The sequence below is a fragment of the Zalophus californianus genome, chromosome X, assembly GCF_009762305.2.
Source record: "Zalophus californianus isolate mZalCal1 chromosome X, mZalCal1.pri.v2, whole genome shotgun sequence".
NCBI lineage: Eukaryota > Metazoa > Chordata > Mammalia > Carnivora > Otariidae > Zalophus > Zalophus californianus.
The window spans coordinates 71,981,670-72,008,683 of NC_045612.1; the positions used below are offsets into that span (position 1 = coordinate 71,981,670).

A 27,014-nucleotide genomic window follows, 5' to 3' on the forward strand; every position below is an offset into this window, starting at 1 on the left:
GTGTGACATTCAGAGCCACTTGTTCCTCCTCCTGCTGTGGTGTCAGAGTCCTCACAACACTGTCCTCCCCTCACCCTTTGCCCTCACCCACGTTCCCTACACCCCCAACCCCAGCATCTCCACTCATGCCAGAAATATAGTTAGTGGTGTGTAAGTTTGACTTACTCAGGTTCTTTGCTCCATAATAATCGTCACTTAACCCAGGGAAGTCCTGATTTCACAGACAGCAAGGACAAAGAGAGAGGGAAAGAGGGAGGGAGGGAGGGAGGGAGGGAGGGAGGGAGGGAGGGAGGGAGGGAGGGAAAGAATTGGCACAAAAGAGAAAACAGAGAAAAAGGACAAGGGGAAGGAAGAATACAGAGCCAGGTAAGCATTAGTGACAGAAGTATGAAATACTATGAAGACCTATAATTATAGTGAGGTTAAGAACTTTGCTACAGAAAGAATGCCCCAGATCCAATAAGATACGGATACTTCATCCTGCCCCACTTGCTGCCAGAGGGCCTTGGAGCAGACTACCTTTCTGAGGTGGTCTACAGTCTACAGCCCAACAGGACAGAATAGGTAGACTTTCCAAGGCTTAGAGTACCTGCTTTGGCTGAATTTGTACTTACAGAGCCCAGGTCTCTGCTCTGCCCCTGTAATCACCATTTCCCTGTGAGGGTGCACCAAAGAGCAGGCAGAATTATCATCATCCCAAGGAGCTTTTGCCTAATACTGACTCACTCTGTCCAGACCCTTCAGGGAAAGCTTCGTGCAGTGTCCGGTATGGCCTTCAAAGCTGACCGGAGTTGTGTAGACCACAGAGGACGAGCTCAGCTTCTGGAGAATGAGCACTAGGCGGTTTCACCTCTCACCCAACAGGCAGCCCCCTGCCCCTCAGCTGGGCCACCCAACGGTGAACCCTCCCCAGGCTAGATCGAGCACGGACATTCTGAGGCTGATCCAGTGAACTGTGGTGACCTCCCTTCAGACCATTTCCCACTGCTCACGAGCAGAACCAGCTGCAGCTGGTGCTTCTTACTGAGCTACCCAGGATTATGTACCCATAACCTCCATTTGGATGAAGGCACCCTTGGATTGACTAGCTACCACTTCAGACAGCAATGACCTACGTAGACCATGACCATGAATCAGGCTGGCCTAGACAAAGTCAATCTCCTGCCAGTCCCAACAGCCCAGGACCCCAAGGCCCCTCCTTATGAGGCAGCAGAGAAGAGGCTTACAGTTCACCATGAGCCATATGAGAAGTGTTTCACCAGCTTGACCTGGTGTTTAAGGTGCACCTTAAACAGAGCAGTTAATTTCCGAGACATGTGGTAGAATACGAATATTTCTCAAGATTACATTGGTTCTTAAAAGTCAGCTTATGGCCTTTCCTACCATTTACTGTTTTTCAATAAATCTTTATTTAGACAATGTTAGTAATCCCCCTTCCACGTCAATTCCTTTAAGCAGGAAGGATTTTATGTTGAAGGCTGGCTCTGTATCTGGGATGACAGTCAGTCTGTTGGAGCCGTGTGGACATCCTGGGTGCATATGCACATGCGTGTAATTCAAGAAGCAGGTCCAACTCCAGGTGTCCAGGGAAGAAAAGGCTCTTCTCTTAACACAGATGAGTACAGTTAAGGGAAAGAAAACACAGGAGGAAGAAGCCAGGAGAGCAACACTGAGTCCCTTGACCTGGTTCTCTTGAAAAACCATTCTTCTAAACCTGACACTGTGGCTGAGAACTGATCACTACCACAGCAGAGCTTGGCCTGGCACCCCAACACCAGTGCCAGGGATGTCCTGGTAGACCAGCCTTGGAAGCAGTTGGTCCTCAGAGCCTCCAACATTCTTTCAGAGTGAGCAGCTGGATGAGAGAGACCCAATGTCTCCCCATGCAGATCAATCTCTACACTGACTGCAAATAAGCAAGGGTGCACGCACATACATACACTCATGCACGCACACATGGACAGACGGATGGACGCGCGTGCGCGCGCACACACACACACACACACTTTCCCCATCTTCTCATAAGGGGAGGTGCAAATGAGGAAGAGAGGGCGGGGCTGTGGGCAGTCTGTCTCTGTACCCTGCTGCTACTTACGTTCCTGTATGCTGCTCTCCTGGGCCATGTTTTCTTTGCTCTTGTAAAATGGAAACTTTCGAGAGAGGCGGAAACTCTTTTTACGTTTCGTTTTGATCGACTGTGAAAGAACATGAAGATGGAGGGGAAGGACAGAAGAAAAAAAAAACAGAACAATGGATTTTAAAGCATGCAAGAAAAACTAAAATGGAGACAATGGTGAGCTAAATAAAAGACCATCTCTCACAAATGGAGTCTATGAGATTAAATGAAAGTTGATGTAAGAGGAAAATTATGTTTACAGGAAAATGTTGTAGGGATGTTAGAGGTTTCTACCTAATCCAGACTCACAGCACTCACTGGCACTTTCTAAAGGACAAAGGTCACTGTAGCCTCCTGGACACATGCCCTAAGGTGCCACTGATACAGAGTCATCTACTCCGTGTCTCTCTTCCCTCTACTGCTCCAGAAGTTCTTTGGCCTGCGAAGCTCACAGAAGAAAAGGGGTGAATGACTGAGCCCTCATGCCTCATTGGTCTGAGGGGAGGTGGTCAGAGATCTGAGGCTGGCCTTCCTCATTGGGTAACAAGGCCAGGTTCTGTTCAGGGTCCCCCACAGCTCTGACAGGGTCTGCGGCCAGGGAGATAACCACAGATGGCTTCATGTACCCGGAACAAGTCAGCCTTTCCAGACAGTCCAATTCCAACACATCTTCAAGAGCCAGTAACCCAGGGGGAAGGAGTACAGGCTGGACACGGAGTTTCAGTGCCCTCTCTCTGCTTTCTGAAAAGCAGTCAGTGTTCTGATAGGACAGAGCCAGCCCCCTGAAAAAGAGATATTTTGTTGTGCTCCCCAGTTCTCTTATCCAGCAGACAGACTCCAAGCTTCTTACTCCTTTTCACATATTGGCTGATTTCCTTGGGGATCCCCACTTACCCTGTTAGACTCAATCATCCCCGTCCTGGCATGGAACTTCACGGTTTTCAATCGAGCTCTTTCTTTCTTTTCCACCCTGTTTTGGAGTCAGAGAGGAGTCCTGTTACTCACTGCCAGTGCATGGTCTCAGCAGCCACCTTTTGGCTCCCTGAGTCATAACTGTGTCTTGAGCACCAACTCTACCGAAAAGGAACGATAGAGCACATCCATTGCTCTCAAGCAACTTAAGAGTATAATAGGTACAAAAGAAAGCAATACCAGGAAGAGGGCAGGGAAGGCCTCAAGATCATGACCACTCACCTCTTCTTACTGGGGATCACACCGATTTGCTCGCTTTCTCCATGCGGGGTCACCAGTCTCGCCTGCCACCACTCATCATCAGACGCATTAATGACGTGCAGAATGTCACCATAGGAGAAGCTGAGCCCCTGGCTTGGCAGGCAGCTGTCCCGAGTTCGATCATAATCAAACAGGGCCCTGAAACACGCAGCGAAAGATGAAGTCATCATCCTGACCCAAAATGCCAGGAGCCTGGCACTCTTGAAAGGATGGCAGAGGAAGGCCAACCCAAAGAGTCAGCACAGACCCAACAGCCTCAGAGCAGACCAGACGGAATTCTCCAGGAGACTGCATCCTTTCTTCGGTCTCGATGTTATAGATATATGCCTCTTCTCAAAGAACATCCCAGGCTCCCCAAAAAGGGGAATAAGAGAAAATCCTTCCTGAGTCCCAATGCCTTGAAGCCTCTATCTAGACACAAGGTGGAAGTCCAAAGTAGAACACACAACAGTCCTCTCCCCTCCCGCACATCCCAGGGAAACAAGTTAGCTCTACCAAAGGGCTTCCTCAGTTTACAAACATATCTTCAAAAAGTAGTCGAAGGCAGGACATAAAAATGTTAACTAGTCTCCAACAATGAATGGTAAATGCTGCAGAGACACAAAAGAGAAAAGGACCCCGTGTCCTGGGACAACTAAGGAAAAAGCTAAATCTGACATTCACCCACACAATAATAAAGTTGAAAGGACCCTGCAAAGAAGTCTCCTAGTTTAATCTCTCATCTTACACAGAGGGAGAGGGAGGCTCAGGGAGGAAGAATAATGTGACCCAGATCACAAACCTACCTAACCTAGGATGGTGGCCAGGTCCTCTGACAAGACATGCGGAGTAGAGTGATAAAGGAGAAGGCGGGAAAAGGCGGGAAGGGAGCTATACCATCCAGGCTTGAGAAAAAGGAAGAGCCCAGCTTGGATGTAGCTGGAAGTCCTAGAAATTGAGGTTGGAAATAAAGGTCTGGGGCAAAATTTGGAAGGCCCTGAATATACCTGATCCAGTGGCCCCTGAAGATTTGAGAGTAGGGAACTGACACATCAAAAGAGCCTTAGGAACATTAATCCACCCTCATATGTAATGGGATAATCATGTGGAGTGGGGTGGGGTGGATTTGAAGGCAAATTTAAACCAAAACTACAAGCTCAAATCCTTCAGGACCCACTGCTGGCTCTGACTCTGGTGAAGCTGGCACTTCACACCAAAGCTCCCTGCTTCCGGGAATAAACTCACCTGCATGAAAGTGTCTACTTTTCTCACCCGCTGGATCTCTGCTCATAGAGTCACTGCGAATGGGTGATTTCAGTGAGAAGTTTGTATTTTTCTACTCACCATCTAGCCTCTCTTTTTTATATTCTCTGTTAACACCTTTGTACACACACAGCCCAGTGCCATTTCCCAGAACTAGTTCCAAGATTTAGACTTCTACCTGCAGTTCGGTGGTCTGTGGCTCGGCTGGAAGCTGCAAAGTAAAACCCACTATTTCCCCATCTGCAGGCCCAAATGAAATACAGAAGACAGTAAAACTGTGCAGAGTTGAAATACCCACCTACTTTTTAAACTTCTTGAAACAGAAGTCTTAAGAAATCGGTATCAGATTATTTGAAAATGAAAATACCCAAACTCTGACAGAAAGCCTTTATCTCCCTCAGCTTATGCACTTGAAGCAGTAAGGAGAGAGGCCGGGCCAGCAGATCAAGGAGGCACTCTGCCCAAGAGGTTCTTTCCTGGCTCTGTGCGACAGGATCAAAGCTGAATGCATTTGCCCTGCATTCGAAACTGAGTTTCCTAAAGCAAGGAAGGCATTCTGTCAGATGTTCCTACAAAGACGTGCATGGTGAAGACCTTATTCTAAGTGACAATGAGAAACACTAAATGTCATTCTGGGCTTCAAAGATTAAAACAAATGTAGTAGGGAAAAGAAAAGAACTTGGATTAAGTACAAATTAGTTTGGGGAGGGAAGAAGGAAGATGTTAAAATGAATTAGGAGAGATTAGGATGAGGTTGTAAACACTGGAAGGGAGAACTTACTGGTGACAATCCAGGGACAATCCAATATATATTCTAGCACACCAGAGAACCATATCTGACCTTTGCTGACAGCAGCAAGAAGCTGCAGCACATATGATCAAGTTGATATAAACATGTTCTCTGGATGTCAGGAAGCCAATTACTGGTCATTTTTAAAAATCTGAGATTGAAATGAAACTAACATGCCAGGTCACTTCCAAGAGGAATTTCAGATACCTTACCATATTAAGACACATGTGCCATGAGCTAAGTAACAACAAAATAAGTGTGGACCCCAGTCACCGAGAATGCCAGCAGTGAGCACTGCACACCGGCAGTGGTGCCGTGTGCTTTGCTTTTACCCACGGGCACAGAGGCCTTTTACAACTTTACTTTGAAAAAACATATGTCAACATAAAAAGAAACTGGTTTCAAATATTTGTGCTGTTTCTTTTTCTTTTCTAACACATTTCACAATCACTGCTTCTTCTTGCTATTTGTTGATTTTTTTTTTCCTTTTAGACATTAGATATTGGTTTTTCTTTCTTTTTTTAAAAAATTTTACTTATTTATTTGAGAGAGAGCGAGAGATCTCGATCACAGAGGGAGAAGGAGGAGGAGACTCGCCACTGAGCAGGGAGCCCGATGTGGGACCTGATCCCAGGACCCTGGGATCATGACCTGAGCCCAAGGCAGACACTTAACCAACTGAGCCCCCAGGCGCCCTGAGATAAATGGTTTTCGATAGCACTCACCTATCCTTTTGCCCCTGTCCTCCCAACTTGGTTATATCACATTTTGGGGGGGATAAACCGTATTTAATTTTACATTATTATGTAAACAGTGTCCATAGATGACTACCCTTCCTTTCCTATAAGGTTTTTCTACGGTTTCTTTCCTGCCAGAAATACTTAATTTTTTATCTGATAATTTTTCTATATCCCTATTATTTTGTAGCTTATCTAACACAGAGGTCTATTTAGATTTACTGTTTCTTTTTGTTACAGCCAAAATATTTGAAAACAGTTTCCTTTGTAGAGCCAGAAAAGAGAATAGGAAAAAGTTTAATTTTTTTGCATGTTATTATAGTATTTGAGATTTTACACTATTCATATGCATGAATTTCATTAAAATTTAATATAAGCTCATTATAGATAATTTGAAAAACATAAAGTCTAAAAACAGAAAAATCACATTTAATATAACTCAGAACTGTTCTTCATATTGTGATACTATATAATACTGTGTAATAAGTACACAGAAAACAGATTTCACTGAGATGGAAACATGCTGTGTATGTACAATTTGGCAACCTTAGTTGTCACTTGAAATTGTATCATTAATATTTCCCATATCATTGATTATTCATCAAAACTAATATTTTTAAAGATGATACAACATTCTATTCTTAAGGATATTCATTAATTAAACAAGTATTTTTGAGCATCTAATATGCTCAGGCACTCTTCTGGGTGTTTAAGGGAAAAAAAAAAAGGAAAGAAAGCACCTGGCTTGAGTCATTTACTTCTGGTAAGGAACATGTTTGGCTCTAAGTTGTCCAGCAAAAAAGGCAAAAAAAGCGCTATATCCCACTAAAAAGTGGTCCCTAAGTTTATCTGGATTTTGTTTGATGAATTTGTGGATGAGGAACACTGAACGACAGAATAAAGAATGTTTTTAAACTATGATTTTGTTAAAGACATAGCACATTTGAATTTGAAATAAAAGAAAATGAATTTGAAATTCTGACCCATAACGTCATTCTCGGTTGAGAATGTAAAATGAATGAATAAGAATTTCCTTTCCTATCAGTCAGAACTACAAATGGAAAAAGAGCTTTGCAGGACATCGGAGCCTCAGAAGTCCCTAAGCTTCTTTCCAGCTCTAGCATTTCATGAGCTCAAGTCTTTCCTAGGTCTTCTCTACCAGGTTAAACATGCCCAATTCCCTCCCGAGTCCTTCCACTGTCGCGATGGTGATTTCTTTTCCAAATCCACGGTGTAGATTTTCTCTAAAGCCACTTTCTCTCTTTTCCTGCCGAAATTTTATTGGACTGTGAGCTAGAAAGCTTCCTCGGAGATGACAGAAAGCAGGCTCAGAGGCACACACGGCCTCATCTAGAGTTGTGTGGTGGGCGACTCTCACACTGGGGCTCTTAAATCTCAAAAAAATTTCATGAGGTCTAAGTCATGAAACAACAAGAAACAACAACCCCCCCCACCAAAAAAAAAAAAGCTAACTCCTCACTTGGCTATGTCTGAAAAATACCTTTCTTCCATTATTTAAACATTCACTTTGTCTACTTTGTGTGGGGCACTGTGTTTGACAGGTGGGAGACGCAGAAGCAAGATTAAGTCCTGGCCTTAAAGGGTGTGTTGACTGAGTGTGTGGTAGTGAGAGGCACGAAGGCGAGATAAGACAAGGCCTAAAAGCATTCAGAGGGAGCATAGGTCACACCTAACTTGGGGAAGCTATGAGGAGGGGTTGACTTTTGAACTGGGTCTCAGTGAAGGCTCGGGATTTCAAGGAGATGGAGAGACGCCCTTCTGGCTAGAAAGAACAGTGTGAGCAAAGTTTTCGAGGCAAGCAAACCACAGTGTGTGGCAGGGTCAGCAGCACCCAGATTTGGCTGCAGTGCAAGGTGCTCAGTCCACAGTCCAGCTAAGGAGTCGGGCATTCACTTGGTAGGCCTTGTAAGACCGACTTCATGTCCTCAGCTTTTTTATCATTAGCAGGCGAAACTTTGATGTGGAAGGTACAATTACGAGAGAACAAGGGGCGCCTGGCTGGCTCAGCCAGTAGAGCACAGGACTCTTCATCTCAGGGTCGTGAGTTAAAGCCCCACATTGGGCATAGAGCTTACAAGAAAGAAGGGAAGAAGGAAAGAAGGAAGAAATTAAAACAACAGGCTGTGTAGTAAACTGAAAGCACCTTTCAAATGATGTATATTTTCTGTAATTGAAAAAAAGTATGTAAATCAGACCTTAATGAATTTTGGGGGCACCTGGGTGGTGCGGTTGGTTAAGCGTCTGACTCTTGGTTTCAGCTCAGGTCATGATCTCAGGGTCATGAGATCAAGCCCCGAGTCAGACTCCATGCTCAGTGCAGAGTCTGCTTCAGTTTCTCTCTCCCTCTCACCACCCCGTCTCTCTCGCTCTCTAAAATAAATAAATAAGTCTTTAAAAAATTTTTTTTAGATTTTATTTTGAAAAAGTATCGACTACCTACGTGAGATCTTTAGGAAGCATGTTAAACTGTGGCCATCTAGCAGTGATGATCTCTCTAAGGAACAGCCTGGAACCTAAAATTGACAAGGACTGGCTCCTTGTTACACATGCCTCAGGTTACTGGTAAGGAACTGGTAAGAGGATGAAGGAGCACCTTTCTCCACAACCTGGATGGATATATCCTTAGGGCAAGCACTAGAGAAAGTCAAGGCAGATACCATACCACCCCTTTTAAATCAGACTGAACCACTGTCCCGAAACTGAAATCCTATACATGGAAGGCCCAGATGACATGGCAACAAAACTTTTCAACCTCTGGCTCAAAAAGACTGAACAGAAAAAAAGAAAGTCAATATCTATTTGTCTCCAGACACCTAAAACCACATTTAACCACTCTGGTACCTTGGTCCCACCCTGTGTGTGTGAGTTTATTGACAAGATGGTGTGTTGGGAGACTGGAAGCTTCAGAAACCCCTTACTTTTTGGGTCTAGATAAAAAGAATTTCATGACAGCCTCCAAGTTGAGGACTGATCAGTTCAGAGGAAAACACTATGTCAGGAGAGAACAAAGCTTATGGAAATATTACCCTCTACAGCCTAAGATCACAGTAAGTGGTCTACATAAAAGATTATTCTTCAACCCTGAATATGTTCCTCCTTGGTTATGGCCACGCACCTCTGTGAAGCAAGGGAAAGCCAGATCCTGGGTTTTCCTGCAACTTGCAAACATTATGGCCAGGCCAGAAAAACACCAACCTCTCTTAAAAGCAGGGTAAAGACTGGCCCAGAGAAAATGTGGCATAAAAAAACAAAGTGAAAGTGGGCAATGAAGCAGGCTTCCAGAGCCAAGTCACACCAGCAGGAAAAGCAGATGCTCACTTCCCAGGGTCTGCAGGTTGGAGTTCCCGAGCTGGGCTTCAGCACGGCGGCTTTAAATGCCGCTGCCTATCGTCCTTAGGAGAAAGCACTGCCAAAGGTCTTGAAAGATATGTTGTGTAAGTGGTGACCTTTCAAACAGTATCCCCTAAGAGCTGCGTGCACCTGCCCACATAATACACGTGCTCTCGGGGACTTTGCCTAATCTTCCCTTCAGCTGGGACCTCACTGGCGGATGGGAAAGCAGGAAGATAATCAGCTCAAAGTAAACAGATTACCAGGCCAAAGTCTCCCGCAGTTCAGGTCCTAAATTGTGAGGTTTGGGTCTAAAAGATCCAGAGAAATCAGAAGCATCTGGCACAGCCACCTCGGTGTCTCGGTGAACAGGAATGCAAAGAAAATGGCAACTACCAAGGAAACCGGTCGGGCAGGTTTCTCCACGCAAAATAAACAAGAGCGCTTCAGCCTCAGAGACAAGCCGCTGCCTCCGAGGCACTCACCTAGCAGTGAGCCCACCCCTCTGCCCCGGGCTCCAGCTATCTGTGTGGCCTGGGGAGGTGGGGGAGGGGCTCTGCTGGTCCCCTCTCACCCTCATCAGCTTCCCCAGGCCCAACCCAAGTCCCACCCTTCTCCGTGACCCTGCCCACTCCAAATTTCTTTCTTCCAAATTCATGCTATGTATTTAGCAAAGACCTTTCTTAATGTTTTTACTTATGGCTATTTAATTCTTGCAGTTTTAAAATCTTTCATAGGATAGCACCAAAGGGGAAGCCCTTTGTAGACTAAGGCCCTGTCTGACACTCATAAATGGTGGAGGAGTGGAGCACAAAACACCTTCCCAGTTACTCTCCAGTTGCTATCCCTCAGCTCTCCCACTGCACTTCCCTCCCATGCCAGCTGGGGTCTAAGACATTGCTTTCTTCCTCTGGCCAGTGTTATGGGCTGAATGTTTGCGTTCCACCAAAATTCATACACTGAAGCCCTAACCTTCCAGGTGATGGTATTTGGAGTTAGAGCCCGAGGGAGGTAATTCGGTTCACATAAGGTCATGAGGGAGATAGTTCCCCTATGAGAAGAGGAAGAGACAAGGAGAGATCTCTCTCTCTCTCTCCTTGCATGCACCCAGGAAAGGCCAGGTGAGGACACAGCAAGAAGGCGGCTATCTAAGAGCCAGGAAAGTTGGGGGTGTTGCTCACCAGAACCTGAATCTGCTGGCACCTAGATCTTGGACTTCCAAGCGTCCAGAACTGTGAGAAATAAATGTCTATTGTTTAAGCCACCCAGTCTATGGTACTTTGTTATAGCAGTCTGAGCTTCAGAAAGTACCAGACAAAAGGCACATATTATTTGAAAATTGAGCAGCCCCTCTCTTGCCTGGTCCATGTGAAACATGCACTGAGAGCCATAAGGCAATAATCATTCATCAGCTCTTGACCTTACTGTGAGAGCTAAAATTGCTAGCAGCTTCCGAAAAGCAACCTAAAAGCCCAAACTTGAGTACTCAGGTCGACACAAGATGGGTCATCACCAGAGGCACAAGTGCAGCTGACAGCAAGTCAGGTCTCTGTGGCACTCTGTGCAGAAGGGAACATGGAGAACAAGGAAGGGCATCGCTCTCCTTAGTCTACTTCGAAGTCTCAGGCCTTAAAGGTCAGTTATGACGTTAGACAGGCAGTCAAGGACCAATTGCCCTGCAATATATGAACATTTGGGGTCACAACACCTGTTGGGTAGCTGAGGGGGTTATGAGCACAGGTCCAGGACTGCTGTTTGGGGAATATGCTCTAGCAACAGGCAGTTCAAGAATCACTGACACAGGAAACTCTGCCCCACCCACCCTCTGGTAGCCCAGAACACCACAGAAATTGCTATTGCTTGTTAAGATGTGTATTACTATCACCCCCCAATTCTGTCAGATAGTGAAGCCTGCCAGAATCACCTCACTGGCATTTTAATCCACTACTGAAACTCATTAATGAACAAGACAAAGGCTCTCCTAAGCACCACCCTGGGCTATAAGCACAGGACAGCTGCACAATTAATGTCTGCTTGGTGACGAGAAGGAGCCTTCTGCGGCGTTCTTTGATGATCAAGCCACTATTTCTGACACGGTTTCGGGAATGGAGACTACAGATGCCCCAACATGATTTCCTTCCTCAAGTGGGAAGAAGAGTGGGATGGTAGATGGCCAGCCGGGAGGCCAGGACTCCCCAGAGACCTGCCTGATGTAGTTCTGTGGCTGTGAAAAATGCACCCAGCCTGGTGATTTGCACGAAGAGACTTGCAAAAGCTCTTTCTACAAATATACTCTCAAGCCTCTTGGCAGCTTTTGGAGGACAAGGTCTTTCGTTCATTCATTCATTCAAGAAATAGACAAAAGAACATCCAAGTTTAGAACTTGGAGGGTCCCTGGAACTCTCACCTACCCTGTGTCTTTTCGTACTCCCTTCACATCAGAATGACCTGAATTAAACACCCCAACCACCCTGATCCTGGGCAAGAGGCTCAACAGAGACATACTTCTGTGAACTTTTCCAGCGTGGAAGGCAAGTTCACTAGTAGACCAATGCCCTAGAGTGGGCAGAAAAACAGACTCCACTCATCCTACCTATACCACTGAAGAGATGAGGCTAGTGTGGTGACGGCTGGGGAAGGCCTTTCCATTAAGTCACTAGTGATCTTAAAACCAAGTCACATTTTCCAAACACTGTAATCTTTCCTTCTTTCCACAAACCCCACCGCCCCCCTCTCGTTAGTAGAGTCACAGCTACCTAGGGCTTCACCTGCTCTAGCCTCGGTGGCGCTGCAAGAGAGTGTTATTTGCTTGGTAACCCATGCACACCAGAGAATAACAGACACTCAGGAGAAGGCGAGGGAGAAGAAACATATAAGAGGGGAAACAACAGCTAAAAGAATCAGAGGTGAAACCCCAACTGAAAAGGGCTCCTTCGCTTTAACCACCTGCTGCCCAGTGTCTTCTGTGTAGAGGGCAAGCTGCTGGAGGGCAGGCCCGGCATCCGCTGCTTCCTTGAATCCACCTCCACAACCATGCCCCAATTCTCAGCCCTGTGCTTCCCTGCTTTCCACACAGTAGGACCCACCGTAAGCATCATGTTCAGTTGTTCGAGCGAAACAGAAACAAATAGCCATTGTGACAAACAACTGGCTATTCCTGAGCCTTCTGACTGCTTGTTAAAAAAAAACATACATTTCCCCAAACCCAGTGAATCCAAAGCAATAAAAGAGGAGCCTGGGGATCTGTATTTTTACTAGCATGCCAGCTGATTCCTATCTGCAAGTTTGGGAAATGTTGAAAGAACCACGCTCTGTGGTCAGAACAACCGGGTTGAAATTCCAGTTTTGAAACTTCTTGGCTGTCTAACTGGAGTCTCTGTTTTCTCATCTGTAAAATGAGAATAAGGTCTACTTTGCAGCACAATTTAAAAGATTTCAATCACAATTTAAAGAGGCTCACAAAGGCCCTAATGCATAGATGTTCCCTGACGGTTTGCTTCCCTTTATCCTGAAGACATCTCAGAACTACTGAAAAGTTCTGATTAGATTATGTCTAGATTGTTGCTTTAGCTTCAAGCCCCTCTTGCAACAACCAGGCAAATGGGTGCCCAGCCTCTTCCGAAACACCTCCAGTAACAAAAGATCAAATTTACTATCTCTGGAAGCAGTCCATTCCATTTTCAGACAGTCTTAATCATCAGCTCTTTCTTCCTTCTGTGGAGCTGAGATCTGCGTTGGGTGACAGAACAAATCTAATCCCTTTTCCACATGATAGGGCGATGCAATTAACTTAGATAAGGAAATTGAGGAGCAGCAGGTGTGTGTGGGGGTTCAGTTTTGAACACACCGCTTGTTTGAGGCACTGGGAGCGCAGCTTCATGCCCACATCCAGCAAATAGTTGATATGCAGGTCTGGGGTTCACTAAAGACATCAGGGGTGTCATTTATACAACAACAGGATCAGAATCTGTGAAAATAAATGACATTGCCATTTAGGGGGCAGAGCTAATGAAAGATATCGAGGAATGGTTAGCAAGGTAGGAAGAGAGCCTTTAAAGAAGCAAGCAGGGAATTCGTGGGAACAAATGTGGTGAAGAGGTCAGACCAATGGCAGAGAATCAGTGAACCAGTCATTGGATTTGATGACTAAGAGGTCACCGTGGATCCCTGACAGAGTTGGGCTTCTGCTCCTCTCCGGAGCCTTCCGGAGTTGCTTGGAACCACACCACCATGCTGAAAAGCAGATGCACACTTCCTTTCCTACTGAAAGAGAGGTGATTTCAAGACATAGCAGGAGCAAGTACAGATGACTCCAACACTTCCTAACCTGGATTTAAGAGGGGCTTCTCCAAATAAGGCTCCCAGGCTCCTATCTTTTGGTGAAACTCTGCCTAGTACAATCCTTCCTGGATATGAACCACAGTAAAAAACTTTCCTGTGTTTAATACTGCATTTGCCCAACTTACTGAACCACTGATTTTGCACACAATACCTATTAACATCTCGGGGAACCAGTGTTTCCTGGCACATAATTTGGCACATGTGGCAAAGAGAAGAGAGACAACAGTTTAAGGGACTATTGGTATCAAGGGAATTTTTTTTCTCTTCCTTTTAAGAATGGAAGAAACTTGAATTTGTTCACATGCTAATGAAAAGGAATGAAGTGCAGAATGAAAGAATGCCAAACAGGCACAAAAAGGAACAGAGCAAGCCAGGCTCTGGTAGAGGGGTTAGCTTAGCGAAGACCTCAGTTCACTGCTTTAGCCCCATAAAACACTTTCCTTGACTAAGTCTAAGTCTAGTGATCACAAATGTTCATTATTATAAAGCAGAGGGCACCGATGTTATCTAGATAAGGTTAAGGGCAGATTACATAAACCATATAAACTGATTCACTAGAAACAGAGTGCAGTGTCCACCCCCTCCCCAGAGTCAGATGCAATGTATCCCTTTCCCCAGGGCCAGAGAAGAGGGTGTTCCAGGTCTTTTGGGTCTTCTAGGTCAGGAGCTAATGCCCCACTTCCCCTACCCAGGCAGGGAGAGCTCTAGCACAGGATAGGTGGAGAGAGGAAATCTAAAAATAAAGCTCTCCGAAGAAACTGTCTTGCCTAAAGAGCAGCTTCCCACGCACACTGGAGTGCCACATCTGCGGGGGCTGGCAGCACGGGAACGGAACAATCCTGACCAAGTCACATTAGTATTACCCTTTTGCTGGGGGCAACAGCACATTTCTGCTTCCCCCATCAGCGTCCCGGTGTCTAGGCTACAGACCCAGAGCAAGGGCTTAGTGACAGAAAACAGGAGACTGAAAAGATCACCAGTGACTAGTCCAGCCTTCCCCTAGCTCTCCCCCCTTCACAGCAGGAGGTGAGCACAGCAAAAGTGAAGAAAGCTGCTCTCAACAAACAAGGAGTCAAGTTGAGGGTTCATTTTTTAAAAAAGAATCATGAAGGTTTCTAGTGGGCTTCAGACTCAAAGCTGGGCTGCTCCCTGGGCTCTGCTCCCTGCAGGCAGGCTAGGGACTACCAGCTGAGGGAAAAGGAAATCAAGCACTGGAACCGAACTGCAATTAGCATTTATATCCACTTGTTATCCTCAGGTCAAACCGCAAAGACAGAGCAGTTGTCCCATTGCCAAGCAAGTAGCAAACGTAGCCTTCTCTCCTAACCCCGCAGCAGGTATCAGAGGCCACTAGGGAAAGTTCAACCCAAGAGTTTAACACAGCCCCACACCTAAGCATTAAACACACACACACACACACACACACACACACACACACACACACACACACACACACACACACACACACACACACAGCGCTATCTCTGGCTCAGGAGAGTTACCCCACCACCTCTTACTCTAAGGATTTTAACCTTGGAAAGATACAATGTACTTGCACCACACTGTTTGGTTTTGCCAAGAAGCTAGGGCAGGAAGAAGACAACCATCCCTACTTCTACAAGGAGGCCACAGTGTTCACTTAGCAGTCCAACTCCCCAAGAGGTTTGTACTTTGACCTGCCGAAGTATTATAATGTGCCTCCAGGGTCAAAAGCTTAACCTTGCTCAGTACCTCAGAGTAGCTTTCAGCAGCAAGACAGTCAATGCTACATATCCGTTCCCTCCACCCACCCTTTCTGGGGACCATACACCATCCCATCCATGTTCCATGATTCAGATACAGCAGACCAGCACAGCAGGGAGGAAGAAAACACCGTTTTAAAAAAAGACCCAGAAGCAGCAACCTGTCAGTTCTTTGGTCTCTTACAAGAGACCCTGTACCAGAACACAGTGATAGCTGATATGCTCAGATACAAAGGCTGATGTCTACTATGCATATGTGGAAGGGGGGGATGCCAAGTTTTCCCCTCAAATCACAGATTGCAAGCAAAGTACTCTGAACATTTGAGTGCTGTTTGAATGCTGACTAGCAACAATCACCCAGCAGTCTTTTACAATTAGAGCAAACTGAAATGTTCCCGTACTGAGTCATTCATGAGCAAAGAGGAAGAAGCCAGCTCACAGAAGGGAGAGACCCTGACCATAAAGTACACAGCCTGAGCATACAGTGCAGAATGCTGCTTTAGTACTGGGAACACACGCTCCCAATCCCACTAGTTAAACAGGAAGGGCTGTGTCCGCACAGAGCTCTCCTCACGCAGCACAAGGCCTGTTGCTCAGAAGTGTGACTTACCTGACATACAAAGACCTCTTCTCACTTGTTCGGAGGGACCCAGACCCAGAGCTCATGCTGCTGTTCATCATTTGTTCTCGCAAGTCATGTATCTTCGATTCAAAGCGACTGTACTCTGTCAGGGAGACAAGGAAAAGAATGAACCCAAGGAGCTGCACCAAGCCTCTGGGCCAGTGGCTAAAGAGCCAGGAGGACACTGGACTTCAAAGCAGCCGGCACCAGCACAGTCAATCTTTGCTGTGATAAGCAGAATCCCTCCTCCAAGCACAGACAGATAGACGTCTTTCCACTCACTGACCAAGAGAAGGAAGAAACACACCTGAAAAAGGAGTAACATCTGGACATATCGAATGGCAAAAGTTTTTATCTGCCTTGAAATCTCACTGATCCTTAATAAAAACAAAACAAAACAACAACTGGAAAGAGGTTCCAGTGCAGCCTTCATAAATCTTTAGAGCAGGCACTAAGGCCCAAGGAGAGCAGATGGGAAAGGAGACTTTCCCAAAAAAGTGGATTGCAGAGAACAGATGGCCCTGAGACACAGGGTGGAGGGGCTGGAAAGGACCTGAGGCCATTATATCATTGTTAGGCAAGGAAGATGATTTGTTTCTAGATGACGTTTTCTTTTTTTGGAGGGGGAGACAGTACACAAAGGTAAAAACAAACCGACCTCACAATCAGATGAGAAGATCACAAACCTCTCCTGAGTTATTTCCCTTTTAACAAACAGAAATTCTCCCAAACCGAGAAGTCTGCTGTCACCTTTCTCCTCCAAAATCATCTAGTCCGTGGGGTTATAAGTCCATATGCCCAGCTTCATACCCCACTACCACCATCACAACAGCCTTGAAACAGCCTTATCACTCTGGAAAGGCGACTACACGTTTACACCCAACTTGAGAAAACCTGATAGAGGAAAATTAATTCTAGCTGTACAATTATTATAAAAGGCTTTTTTTTTTAATACGGATGCTTTGCTGTGACATTCTCCTAGTACATTTAAAATATGATATTCACATTTATTCTCCCCCCACACACAACAATTTTTAAGGTCTGTAACTGCTGCATAAAATGGGATATATGTAAAGCACAGGCTGTGGAAATGGGAGAAGATAGGCATACCTCATTATGACAAGATTTCAAAGGAAGACAAAATTTATAGTAGGGGTTGAAGGTTGTGGAACTGCTTTAAAAAACAAACATGTTTCCAGGGAAAAAGAATTCCACAAAAGCATTTTCATGCACCATAGAGGGCTGGCAAGAAGCATCCCTATCTAGTCTGTATGACTCTACAGGCAGAAAACAAAACACCTGTTCCAACACCTGACACTCCCCTTCCCTCAGCAAAGCAATCTGACCTTCAACTGGGTATAAAGGGAAATGCTAAAAAGCCTTAAGGGGAGGGAATGGAGTTTTAACTCACACAAATATCCTCAACAAAGTTTATTTTTGTTCACTCTGGTACCAATGAAGCCAACTGGTTAAATTCATGTGTTCTTTGATTCATCACGCACTGGTGTTAGGGTGATTTGTCCTCATTACCCACTCCCGTCCCTGAAATCCTGCAGGAAGCAGTTAAGTCACTGACTCACCCATTAAGTGTTGGGGGAAAACGACAGCAGCTGGACAGTGTCCCCGTTCTGAGGGTTACAAGGCAACACATCAATATCAATGAGGCGTCGCGATCGAAATGTAGAGGGTGGTGACCGGTCTGTCATAGAAGCCCTGGACTGCCCGAGAGTGCAGCAGCAGGGCTGTCTACCTTTCCTCCTGCCCAGGGAACTGGCCCTACTCCAGGGCTCAGCCCTCCACCTGGGCCCTCTCGTGGGATTCTTTCTGGTCCTCCTCTTCACTCACGGGCTAGGAGGAGAAGTTGGTGGGACAAAGAGATTTCTGACTAGGCAGCCCTTTCTTGGGGAAGATGAAGTAGAAGGCAGAAATACGCATTGAACCCAGAAAAAATATATACCAAATCTATCCCTAAGCCATTTCCCCCCTCTCGCAACTTGTTTATATATTCCCTTCTTTGGAATTGACTTGCCCGCTGAACTCCAACTTAGCAGCAGGTCATGGCAGTTGCTTAGTAACTACGTTTCTTAAAAAATCCTTTAAAAAACAACCACCAAACCACTATTTCCTCAAAGCTCCTAATCCAAGGTTGATAATGCCGGGCCAGAGGGCCCACTTAAAATAAACTACAGAAAGAGAACAAGGCTGTTGCTTTAAGGAATCCACGTTCTGTCTTCTATGTGCTACTAAGGTTTCAAGACTATTAAATTGTGTTTTATTCATTTTCTCCCATTCAGATGATCCCCTTAAGAGTTCCAGCTGCTCATCAGTCTCTGGCTTTTATCTGTAGAATTATCCAATGTCCACTAGGTACAGGGTAGCCTCTGAATAAATGACTGTTGGGTAAATGACGAGCAAATTAGAAAACTGTGCCCAAGTTGATGCTTCTGTTCTCAAACTAATAAACCTAATGGTTTACTTAACTGATGGCTGCCAGCTTCACTGGGGGCTTGGGAAGGTAGTTAAGAAGTGTTACCATTTCCTTTTATTCTCAAGGTTAACTGTTGGGAGTAATTGGGGTATATGGTTTTTAAACACTCTTTTGTGATGTTAATAACCCACAGTGGGCATCTGACTAACAGACTTTGTTTATAACAAAGAAAAATAATAAATCTAACAAAAAACATTTAGAATAGTCTTAAGATAGATAGTACCTCATCTTAATACTAGAAGCATCATTTTTCCAAGGACAGAAGCTTCACTTAAAAAGCATCTGAAGTCTAAGACCTCACGGACCCTCCTCCCCTTCCACTTTTAACAAAGGAAGCCATCGCTGGAAGGCATCTCCTAGGCTGGTCACTGCCTAGTCACTGCCCACCAGACCTGCCTCTAACCCAAAGGGCCCACTTCAAATAGGCTACTTTAAAGAAACAACACTTATTACTTAACTCTCAAGTCTACTAAACTATGTTTTATTCATTTTTTCCCATTCAGATGAACCCAACCATTTGTGACCCACAAAGATATCCACGGTGAGTCACTGCTCCCTGGTTCCCTTTGCTAATCATGGAGAGAGAAATGAGGGGTGGGGGCACGATCAGACGTCATTCCCTGAAACAGGGTTTCTCATTGACCACCTGGGGTGTCACTGAAAGAGCAGGATTTTGGATCCAACCCTAGACACACTGACTCAAAATTTTTGAGCAGGCCCAGGAATCTGCATTTTTGCCAGGCATCAAGGTGATTCTGATGTCCAATAAGGTTTGAAACTGCTGGTCTTGACTTACAAAATTGAGTTTGTTCTATTAGTTCAGGGAAAAGGTAAGTATCCTGCAGCATGTATCAAAAGGAAGGTAGGGCCAGAGGGTTGGAAAACTCTCAAAAAAAAAAAAAAATTTGCCAATACAGCTGCAAATCCTGAAGGAAAGGAAAGCGCTAGAGGCCTCTGTCCAACGTGCCTGCAGAGAAAGCTGATGAACTTACACTTTTTTAAAAATAAAAGTAGCACATGATTTTTAAAAATCTTTACCTTCTTCCTTGAGACATTCCTGTATCACTTCCCCCGTCCCACTTACCCAAAGGTAACCAGCTAATATTTCTAGCATGTATCCTTCCAGACTTACTTCCATAAACATACACATATACTCACAAGTCACACAGTCACATAAATCTACTTTTTTCATCCTCTAATAGGTCATGGAAACCCAGCCATGTCAGTACATAGAGATATATCTCATTCTTTTTAATAGCTGCATAGTATTTCATACTATGGATAGACCATAATTTATTCAGTCATATCCCAACTGATGTACATTTAAATTGTTCATAATTTTTAATATTACCACCAATGCTGCACTGTATATTTGTATGAGCATTTCTATAGAATAGATTTCCCGAAGTGAAACTGCAGGGTCAAATTATATGCATACAAAAACATTTGATTGGCACTACCAAACTGAACCCCAACCTTCTGAAACCTTTATGACTGGAGGCTGAGGACAAATTGCTATTCTAAAGCTTCCAGCAGCTTTTCCATTTCTGAAGAAGTGGAGGTAGAATTTACCTTTGAGGACAGATTGATCTTTTGTTTGGGGAAAAAAAACACTTCAATAAACCTTTTGGTTTTGCGAAAGTAAAGGCAAGACTATAATCTGGAATAGACAAAGAGGAACCTCAGATATTCCCTCTGCATAATCACAGAAAATGTCAGCCTCCTGTGGGTGGAGTTGTTGGTTCAAAGGACTTGTCCTACCACCTATATGATGCTCTATAGACACTGGAAATATCTACTTGACCACTCTGCCTCCCCCTACTTGATGACCTCCCTGTTACTGTAAACAAAACCCCCTTTCCCCTGCACACAACCGGTGTTTCCTCAAGTTTTGCTGATATTTGTTCCTAATTGCTTCCTCAATCCACCGCTTTGTTTCTAACTTCATTGTTGTTGCCTTACTGTTGATTTTGCCTCTTCATTTTCTCTTGACTATCCTAAGAGTGATGGAAAGAAGTTATTAAAAGATTTTAAGTGAAGGAATGACTTGGTCATGGGTGTGTGTGTGTGTGTGTGTGTGTGTGTGTGTGTGTGTGTGTGTGTGTGTGTGTGTGTGTGTCATGAGGGCTACTGAGGGGCGATAAAGTGTGGTTGGTGCCTCACATGTAGATTTAGCAGCAGAGGACCATGCTTTCTCTTTTTGTCTAGCCCCTACAGCCCCTAGTGCAAGTAGCCCCTGCTTTCACATCAGCCAAACCAGCCAGCACTCAGCCTCTGTTCAAGTATGTCCAATGTTGGGAAGCTCTCTATTCCTTCATTACTAGACTAGATAACACTATTCAAGAGAAAATTCTTGGTTTAAGGGCCATTTCTTTTGCCAGCTGGTCCTAATTTGGGTGTTTAAAACAACATTTAAAACATGATGGATCTCTTCTTCATAACAGTATGAAGGAACAGTTTAAAGAAGGTCAAAGAACTGGGAAAGCCTGGAGCAGGTTCCAAGAATACTGAATAAGCCTGAATAGAAGGTAGAGTGTGAAAAGGGTAAGGTGGCAGTGATGGAAGGTTGGGGACCAGATTCTAAGAGTCTGAGATAAGACTTTCTTACTAGGCTAGGGGAACCACTGTTAAGTGTTTAAATAGGGACATGACACATCAGAACTAGGTTTGGGGGGAAGATTATTCTGGGAATGTAATATAGAATGGAGGACAGAGAGAAAGATAAAAGAGACCAAGAACCTCTTCTACGGGTAGAGACAATGACTTGAAAGGCCTGACATAGCGGGGGGGGGGGGGGGCAATTGAGAATACAAAAAAAGGGACAAGAATCAAGAAATATGTTGGAACTAGAAGAGATAAAATTTGACATCTGATTGGATGAAGGGATCAAAGGCAACCTCTGAGTTTTTTCCTAAAAGACCAGGAAAAAGTGGGATAATATCAGCCGTAATAGGGAATAGTCATCATGTCCTCAAAATAAGCTATTCCTTCTCCAGGCTAAATATTATTACTTCCTTAAGTATTCTTCATCTAACATGGTTTCCAGACGCTGTACTACTTCTCCCTTTTAAAATCTAGTGCCCAGAACTTGTGGTGATGTCATTTCCTTTACAAAATTATAAGCTCCTTGATGTGGGTTTTTTTTTTCCTTCTCAAAGTTTGGCAATCAGCACCCTTGTTGAGTCAACAAACTTTTATTGAATGTGTTAATTCATGATAAAGATCTGACAGGACAAACCTGGACACTAATTCTCAAGTTCTGGCTCCTCAGGAACTAATTAAAATACAAAACTTTCTCCTTCTACCCACCCCAAAATGCTAAAAACTGACCAACAAAACCACAAACCATTTATGCAAAACACTGACATGTCAGAGGTTTCAAGATCTACTTAACGGCCTAATAAAGCATCAAAGAGGACCGAAACTACAACGTTCACTAATATGAACTGGACACACATCCAAGCCTCCAAATCCATCTCCCCTCTAATAAAACTTTGCTCTCAAACCCATCTACCTTCCTAACGACACAACTGTTTTCTCAGGGGGCATCTGGGTGGCTCAGTCAGTTAAGCGTCCAACTCTTGATTTCGGCTCAGGTTATGATCTCAGGTCATTGATAAGCCCTGTATAGGGCTCCATCCCGGGCAGGGCGCCTGCTTAAGATTCTCACTCTCCTCCCTCTGCCTCCCCCCACTCTAAAAAAACTGTCTTTTCTGGATAAAAAATGACATTTGTCATTAATTTGGAAAAGCTGAAAGGGGCTGAGTTTCTTAACCCATAGAAAGTTCATTTGGGCCTAGATTATGGGTAGGAAAATGTTGTAGAGACAGGAAACAAATGGTAGCAACAAAGGATATTTATTCTTCACGTGGTAGAGAGTACCAATGATTTGAATGAAGATATAAAAAAGGAAATGCTACAAAATAAAATAAAAGCCATGCCTATCAAATTTGGAAATGACAACAAAGTCGGGGAAACAACTGAATGACAGACTTCAGACACACAGATTGCGACAGGTAGCAACAATGGGAAGACACAAAGTACAAAAGAAGTGTAACTTCCTGACCTTGAGTCCCTGTACAAATACTGAGCAGGGAAGACGGGGCTGGATAACTGCACGTGTACTGATTAGCTAGAAACTCCAAATAAGTCAACAGCTGCCCAAAGGCTCATTTGTTCTTACAGAAGTACAGGTGTTCAAATCTCAAACTCATACAGCTCTTGTTTGCCATTAGCTGAGCTGCACTGAGCTCAAGGGAATCACCCACTGTGAAAAAGTATAGAACTGTGGTGGAAATGAAGTGACAACCTCATGAGACAGTCACAGATTTTGATGTGTATGAATAGTGTTTTAGGTTTCTATAGTTGCCTTTGGAGCGCAGACCCTCAGGATGTGTCTAAATTACAAGCATCTGTCCCAATACTATAGCTCATGTTTTCAAAAGAAATGGATGGAGCTGATCCTTAAAGAAGAAAAAAAGAAACAGAGAGAAAGAAAGAAAGAGAAAGAGAGAGAGAGAGAGAGAGAGAGAGAGAGAGAGAGAGAGGGAGAGAGGGAGGGAGGGGAGGAAAGGAAAAAAATGGATGGAGCTGAAAGTAAAATAAGTCCATCAAGAAGATACCTGTTGGTGTGGAGGTAAGTGTATGAATAGCCAAATAGCATCAAAGAGGACCGAAACTACATATTTCTCGGAATCACAAATAAAATAATATGATAATAATATTAATAATAATAATATTAGTTGGGTTAGTTTTTAATTATGGGGTCTACTGTTTAAAGAATCTAAGACCTCTAAAACTAGACAGTTCCTCAGGTCCCTTATAATTTTGACATAATTATGATTTTATGACCAAATCAATGAGGCCCATAAGGAATCAAACTTAGGGCTAGTCTAATTTTAATTTTTTTAAATATGAGCCAGAAGAGGGAAATCTTCACATCTGCAAATAATCTTAAGTTCTCTGGGTCAAGGAATAATATCAAATCAATGGGTAGAAACTGCAAAAAAAAAAATGTCTTAAGGCTATGTGAGAGGGCAGAAAAGTGGCAAACAGGTCTCAATATGAGCAAATATTGCTTGAAGAAAAATAATTTCAGCTCTACTTTTAGAACAATGGGCTCGGAACCATGACTAACCCAAAACAGAAACCTCAGTGTCATTGTTCTGGTCCCTACGTTGCCACAATGTGCTTCCTCAGCCATACACATACATGGCCAGGGTTCTGGATAGCATCCTGATACTGGAAATAAAAATAGATCAGCATGCCATAAAAGATTCCAGTTTATCCCTGTTGAATGGATGTTTCTGTCCCCCAAAGAGCTTAGTGAGGATGCAAGAAGAGCTACTGAGCAAAAGTGCTATAGTATATAAAGGTTTCATTACATTCAGCCACCTGGTCTTAAATGAGTAGAATGATAAACGCTTTGACCTCACATCAAGCAAAGAAAAAGTTATTCACAGGACTTTGCCATTGGTCCTTCTCACCTATCCCAGATGACCCAGCAGATTAGGGTAAAAGCCTCAACTAGGACCTTTTCTCTGTTTCAAAGGAACTTCATATAGTATATTCACATGCAGGATTAACAAAGCCTTTAGCTCCTTCAACCCATAATCCAAACTGTATCTAAGAACCACCCCAAAACAAAACACCTCATCCAGAAAACATGAGAATGAAGACAAAATATACTTTTCCCTGCTCTCAAGATAGCGGGCAATCTTGTTCATAACAATCTTTTCCACTTAACAGAGATGCTGCAACACAGTGATTGAAACAAAACATTTTATGATTAAGCTTGCCAACTTGAGTTAATGTTAATGTAACTGATTTCTACATTTTACCAAGTCAATTGAGAGTCTAGAGTCAAATGTTCTTCACTCTGTAGTCACTCTGACAGGATCACAAATCCACTGACAATCTTTACTGGGGTATCAACGGAATCTTTTGAATCAAGTTTCTGTGTGAGAGGAACCCAGAAAAATGGGACCTAGAGAAAGACTTCCTGTTACTGTGGTCATCTGTGGTCATTTTTCAGTAACTGATAATCCCAGAGTAAAATATTACAGAACAGAATAAGATACCAAAATCCAAATTGTGTGTGTGTGTGTCTGTGTAATAAAGGTGGCCCTTCAAAACAGTAGGGAAATGATGGATTATTTATATTTAATAAATGGTACTGAGGTAATTCATTAAACATTTGGAGCACAAATAAGGTACTAGCCTACCTTACATCATAAATTCCAGGCAGGTTAAGGTTTTAAGTGTGAAAACAATAACATTAAATAACTAGAATAAAACAAAAGTGAACATTTACTTGTTAAAGGTACAAAAGAAAACACTGATAGACTACATAAAAATATAAAATACCTGTACATCAAAATAAAATAAAAAAGCAAACTACAAACTGGGAAAAATCTTTGTAATATACATGACAAAGAATTAATATTCTAACTACATTTAAGCTTTTACACATCAGTAAGAATGTATGAACACACCTCAATAGGGAAAATGGAGAAGAGGTATGAAGAAGGCAATTCACACACACACAAAATGACCAGTGAACATACACATGCGTGTGCACACACACACACACATTCAATTGTTATTAAAAAAAGAATTAAAATGAGTGAAATAACATTTTTTACCTATCAAATTTGCAGAGATTTTAAAAAAATAACGCTCCATGTTAGCAAGATCGCAAACTACACACCGTCTATATCGTTGGTGGAGGTGGAGACCAATTTGGCAAAATATATCAAGTCTTAAACATGTTCATACCCTTTGGACCAATAACTCCACACCAAGGAATTCATTCTGAAGAAGCAATATCAGATTCACAAAAAGCCTCATACAAGGATATCCATCAGTGTTATTTATCAGATAAAAAATTGGAAACCTAATGTCCACCAAAAAGGGAATAGTCACATGAATTATGGTACACACGATAAAATATTAACTATTAAAAACCATTTTAGTAAGATATTCATGACATACAGCAAGTTAAAAGCAAGGATACAAAACTGCTTAAATCAATGATTCTAGTCTTGAAAGAGATACATACATATTATATGATATATAAAAGTTTGGAGGGAAATAACACCCAACACATACATACACATACAGACACAAACTGGTTATTTCTAAAGGTAGTTTTACAGGAGATTTGATTTTTTTTACTTTGTATTTTTCTGTATTTTCCAATTTGTTATAAATCTAAATGCAATACAAAAATAAATATAATTTGAGGAGAGTGAGGAGGCAGACTGAATAGGACAGGCCCAAGGACAAAGCCAGGACACACACAACCACTAGAAACTCCCCTTCACACTACTCCTGGCTCATTCATCATTTTCCTTTGGGATTGATCAATCAGTTGCAGACAAATCCCCTTAGACATATTATCACTATTATCACCTCACCATCTTATCCAGAGAAGCCTTGCCAATTCCTTGTCAAAATCTAGATATACCACATCTACCATATTTCCCTGACCTACCAGTCCAGTAACCCTGTCCCCTCAAGGCAATTTGGCAAGTCTGACATGACTTGTTTGAACCTGGTAAACCAATACTGGTTCCTGTGCTCACCATTTTTTTTCTGAGTGTTTACAAAACAACTCTTAATAATCTAGTCTGGGGGCACCTGGGTGGTTCGGTGGTTAAGGTTAAGCGTCTGACTCTTGGTTTCTGCTCAGGTCATGATCTCATGGTCATGGGATCAAGCCCCATGCATCGGGCTCCGTGCTCAGCGTGCTCAGCAGGAAGTTGGCTTGAAGATTCTCTCCCTCTGGCCCTCCCTGCCCCACTCGCGTGTGTGCACATGCACCCACGCATTCTCTCTCTCTAAAATAAATAAATATTTTTTTAAAAAGATTTTATTTATTTGACAAAGAGAGAGAGCACAAGCAGGGGGAGCAGCAGGCAGAGGGAGAAGCAGGCTTCCCCACGGAGCAGGGAGCCTGATGCAGGGCTCAGTCCCAGGACCCTTGGATCATGACCTGACCCGCAGGCAGTTGCTTAACCAACTGAGCCACCCAGGCGTCCCTAAATAAATCTTAAAAAAAAAAAAATCTAATCTGGAATTTAACGCAAGATTTGCAAAATCCTTCCTCCTTTGTGAAAATCTGAAGAATATGTATGTAAACCAGACCCTTAATGTACATATTTATACAAAACATACTAGTTTTCTTCTTTTGGTCTAGTTAAATTTTTATCACTTAATTTCATCAAGTGGAAAAATCCCCAAATTTCAATGGCCTTTGCTTTTTATTTATTTTTTAAACTTTTTATTTATTTATTCATGAGAGACAGAGACAGAGAGAGAGAGAGAGGCAGAGGGAGAAGCAGGCTCCCC

At 43.5% G+C, this 27,014-nt stretch overlaps 1 protein-coding gene across 7 annotated transcripts in view; it reads right to left on the reverse strand.

Moving 5' to 3' along the window:
* DLG3 (discs large MAGUK scaffold protein 3) overlaps window positions 1-27,014 on the reverse strand; it is a 54,524-nt gene that overhangs the window by 9,573 nt on the left and 17,937 nt on the right. For 5 of the 7 annotated variants that reach the window (XM_027608793.2, XM_027608791.2, XM_027608798.2 and 2 more), the window contains 4 exons: window positions 16,163-16,277; window positions 3,311-3,487; window positions 3,011-3,086; window positions 2,096-2,195 (listed from right to left, as the gene is read on the reverse strand). In XM_027608793.2, coding sequence (XP_027464594.1) covers window positions 2,096-2,195; window positions 3,011-3,086; window positions 3,311-3,487; window positions 16,163-16,277 — 468 coding nt within the window. Of the gene's footprint in view, window positions 1-165; window positions 212-2,095; window positions 2,196-3,010; window positions 3,087-3,310; window positions 3,488-16,162; window positions 16,278-27,014 lie in introns of all 7 variants that reach the window. The other 2 variants (XM_027608794.2, XM_027608795.2) reach the window with 1 other exon arrangement.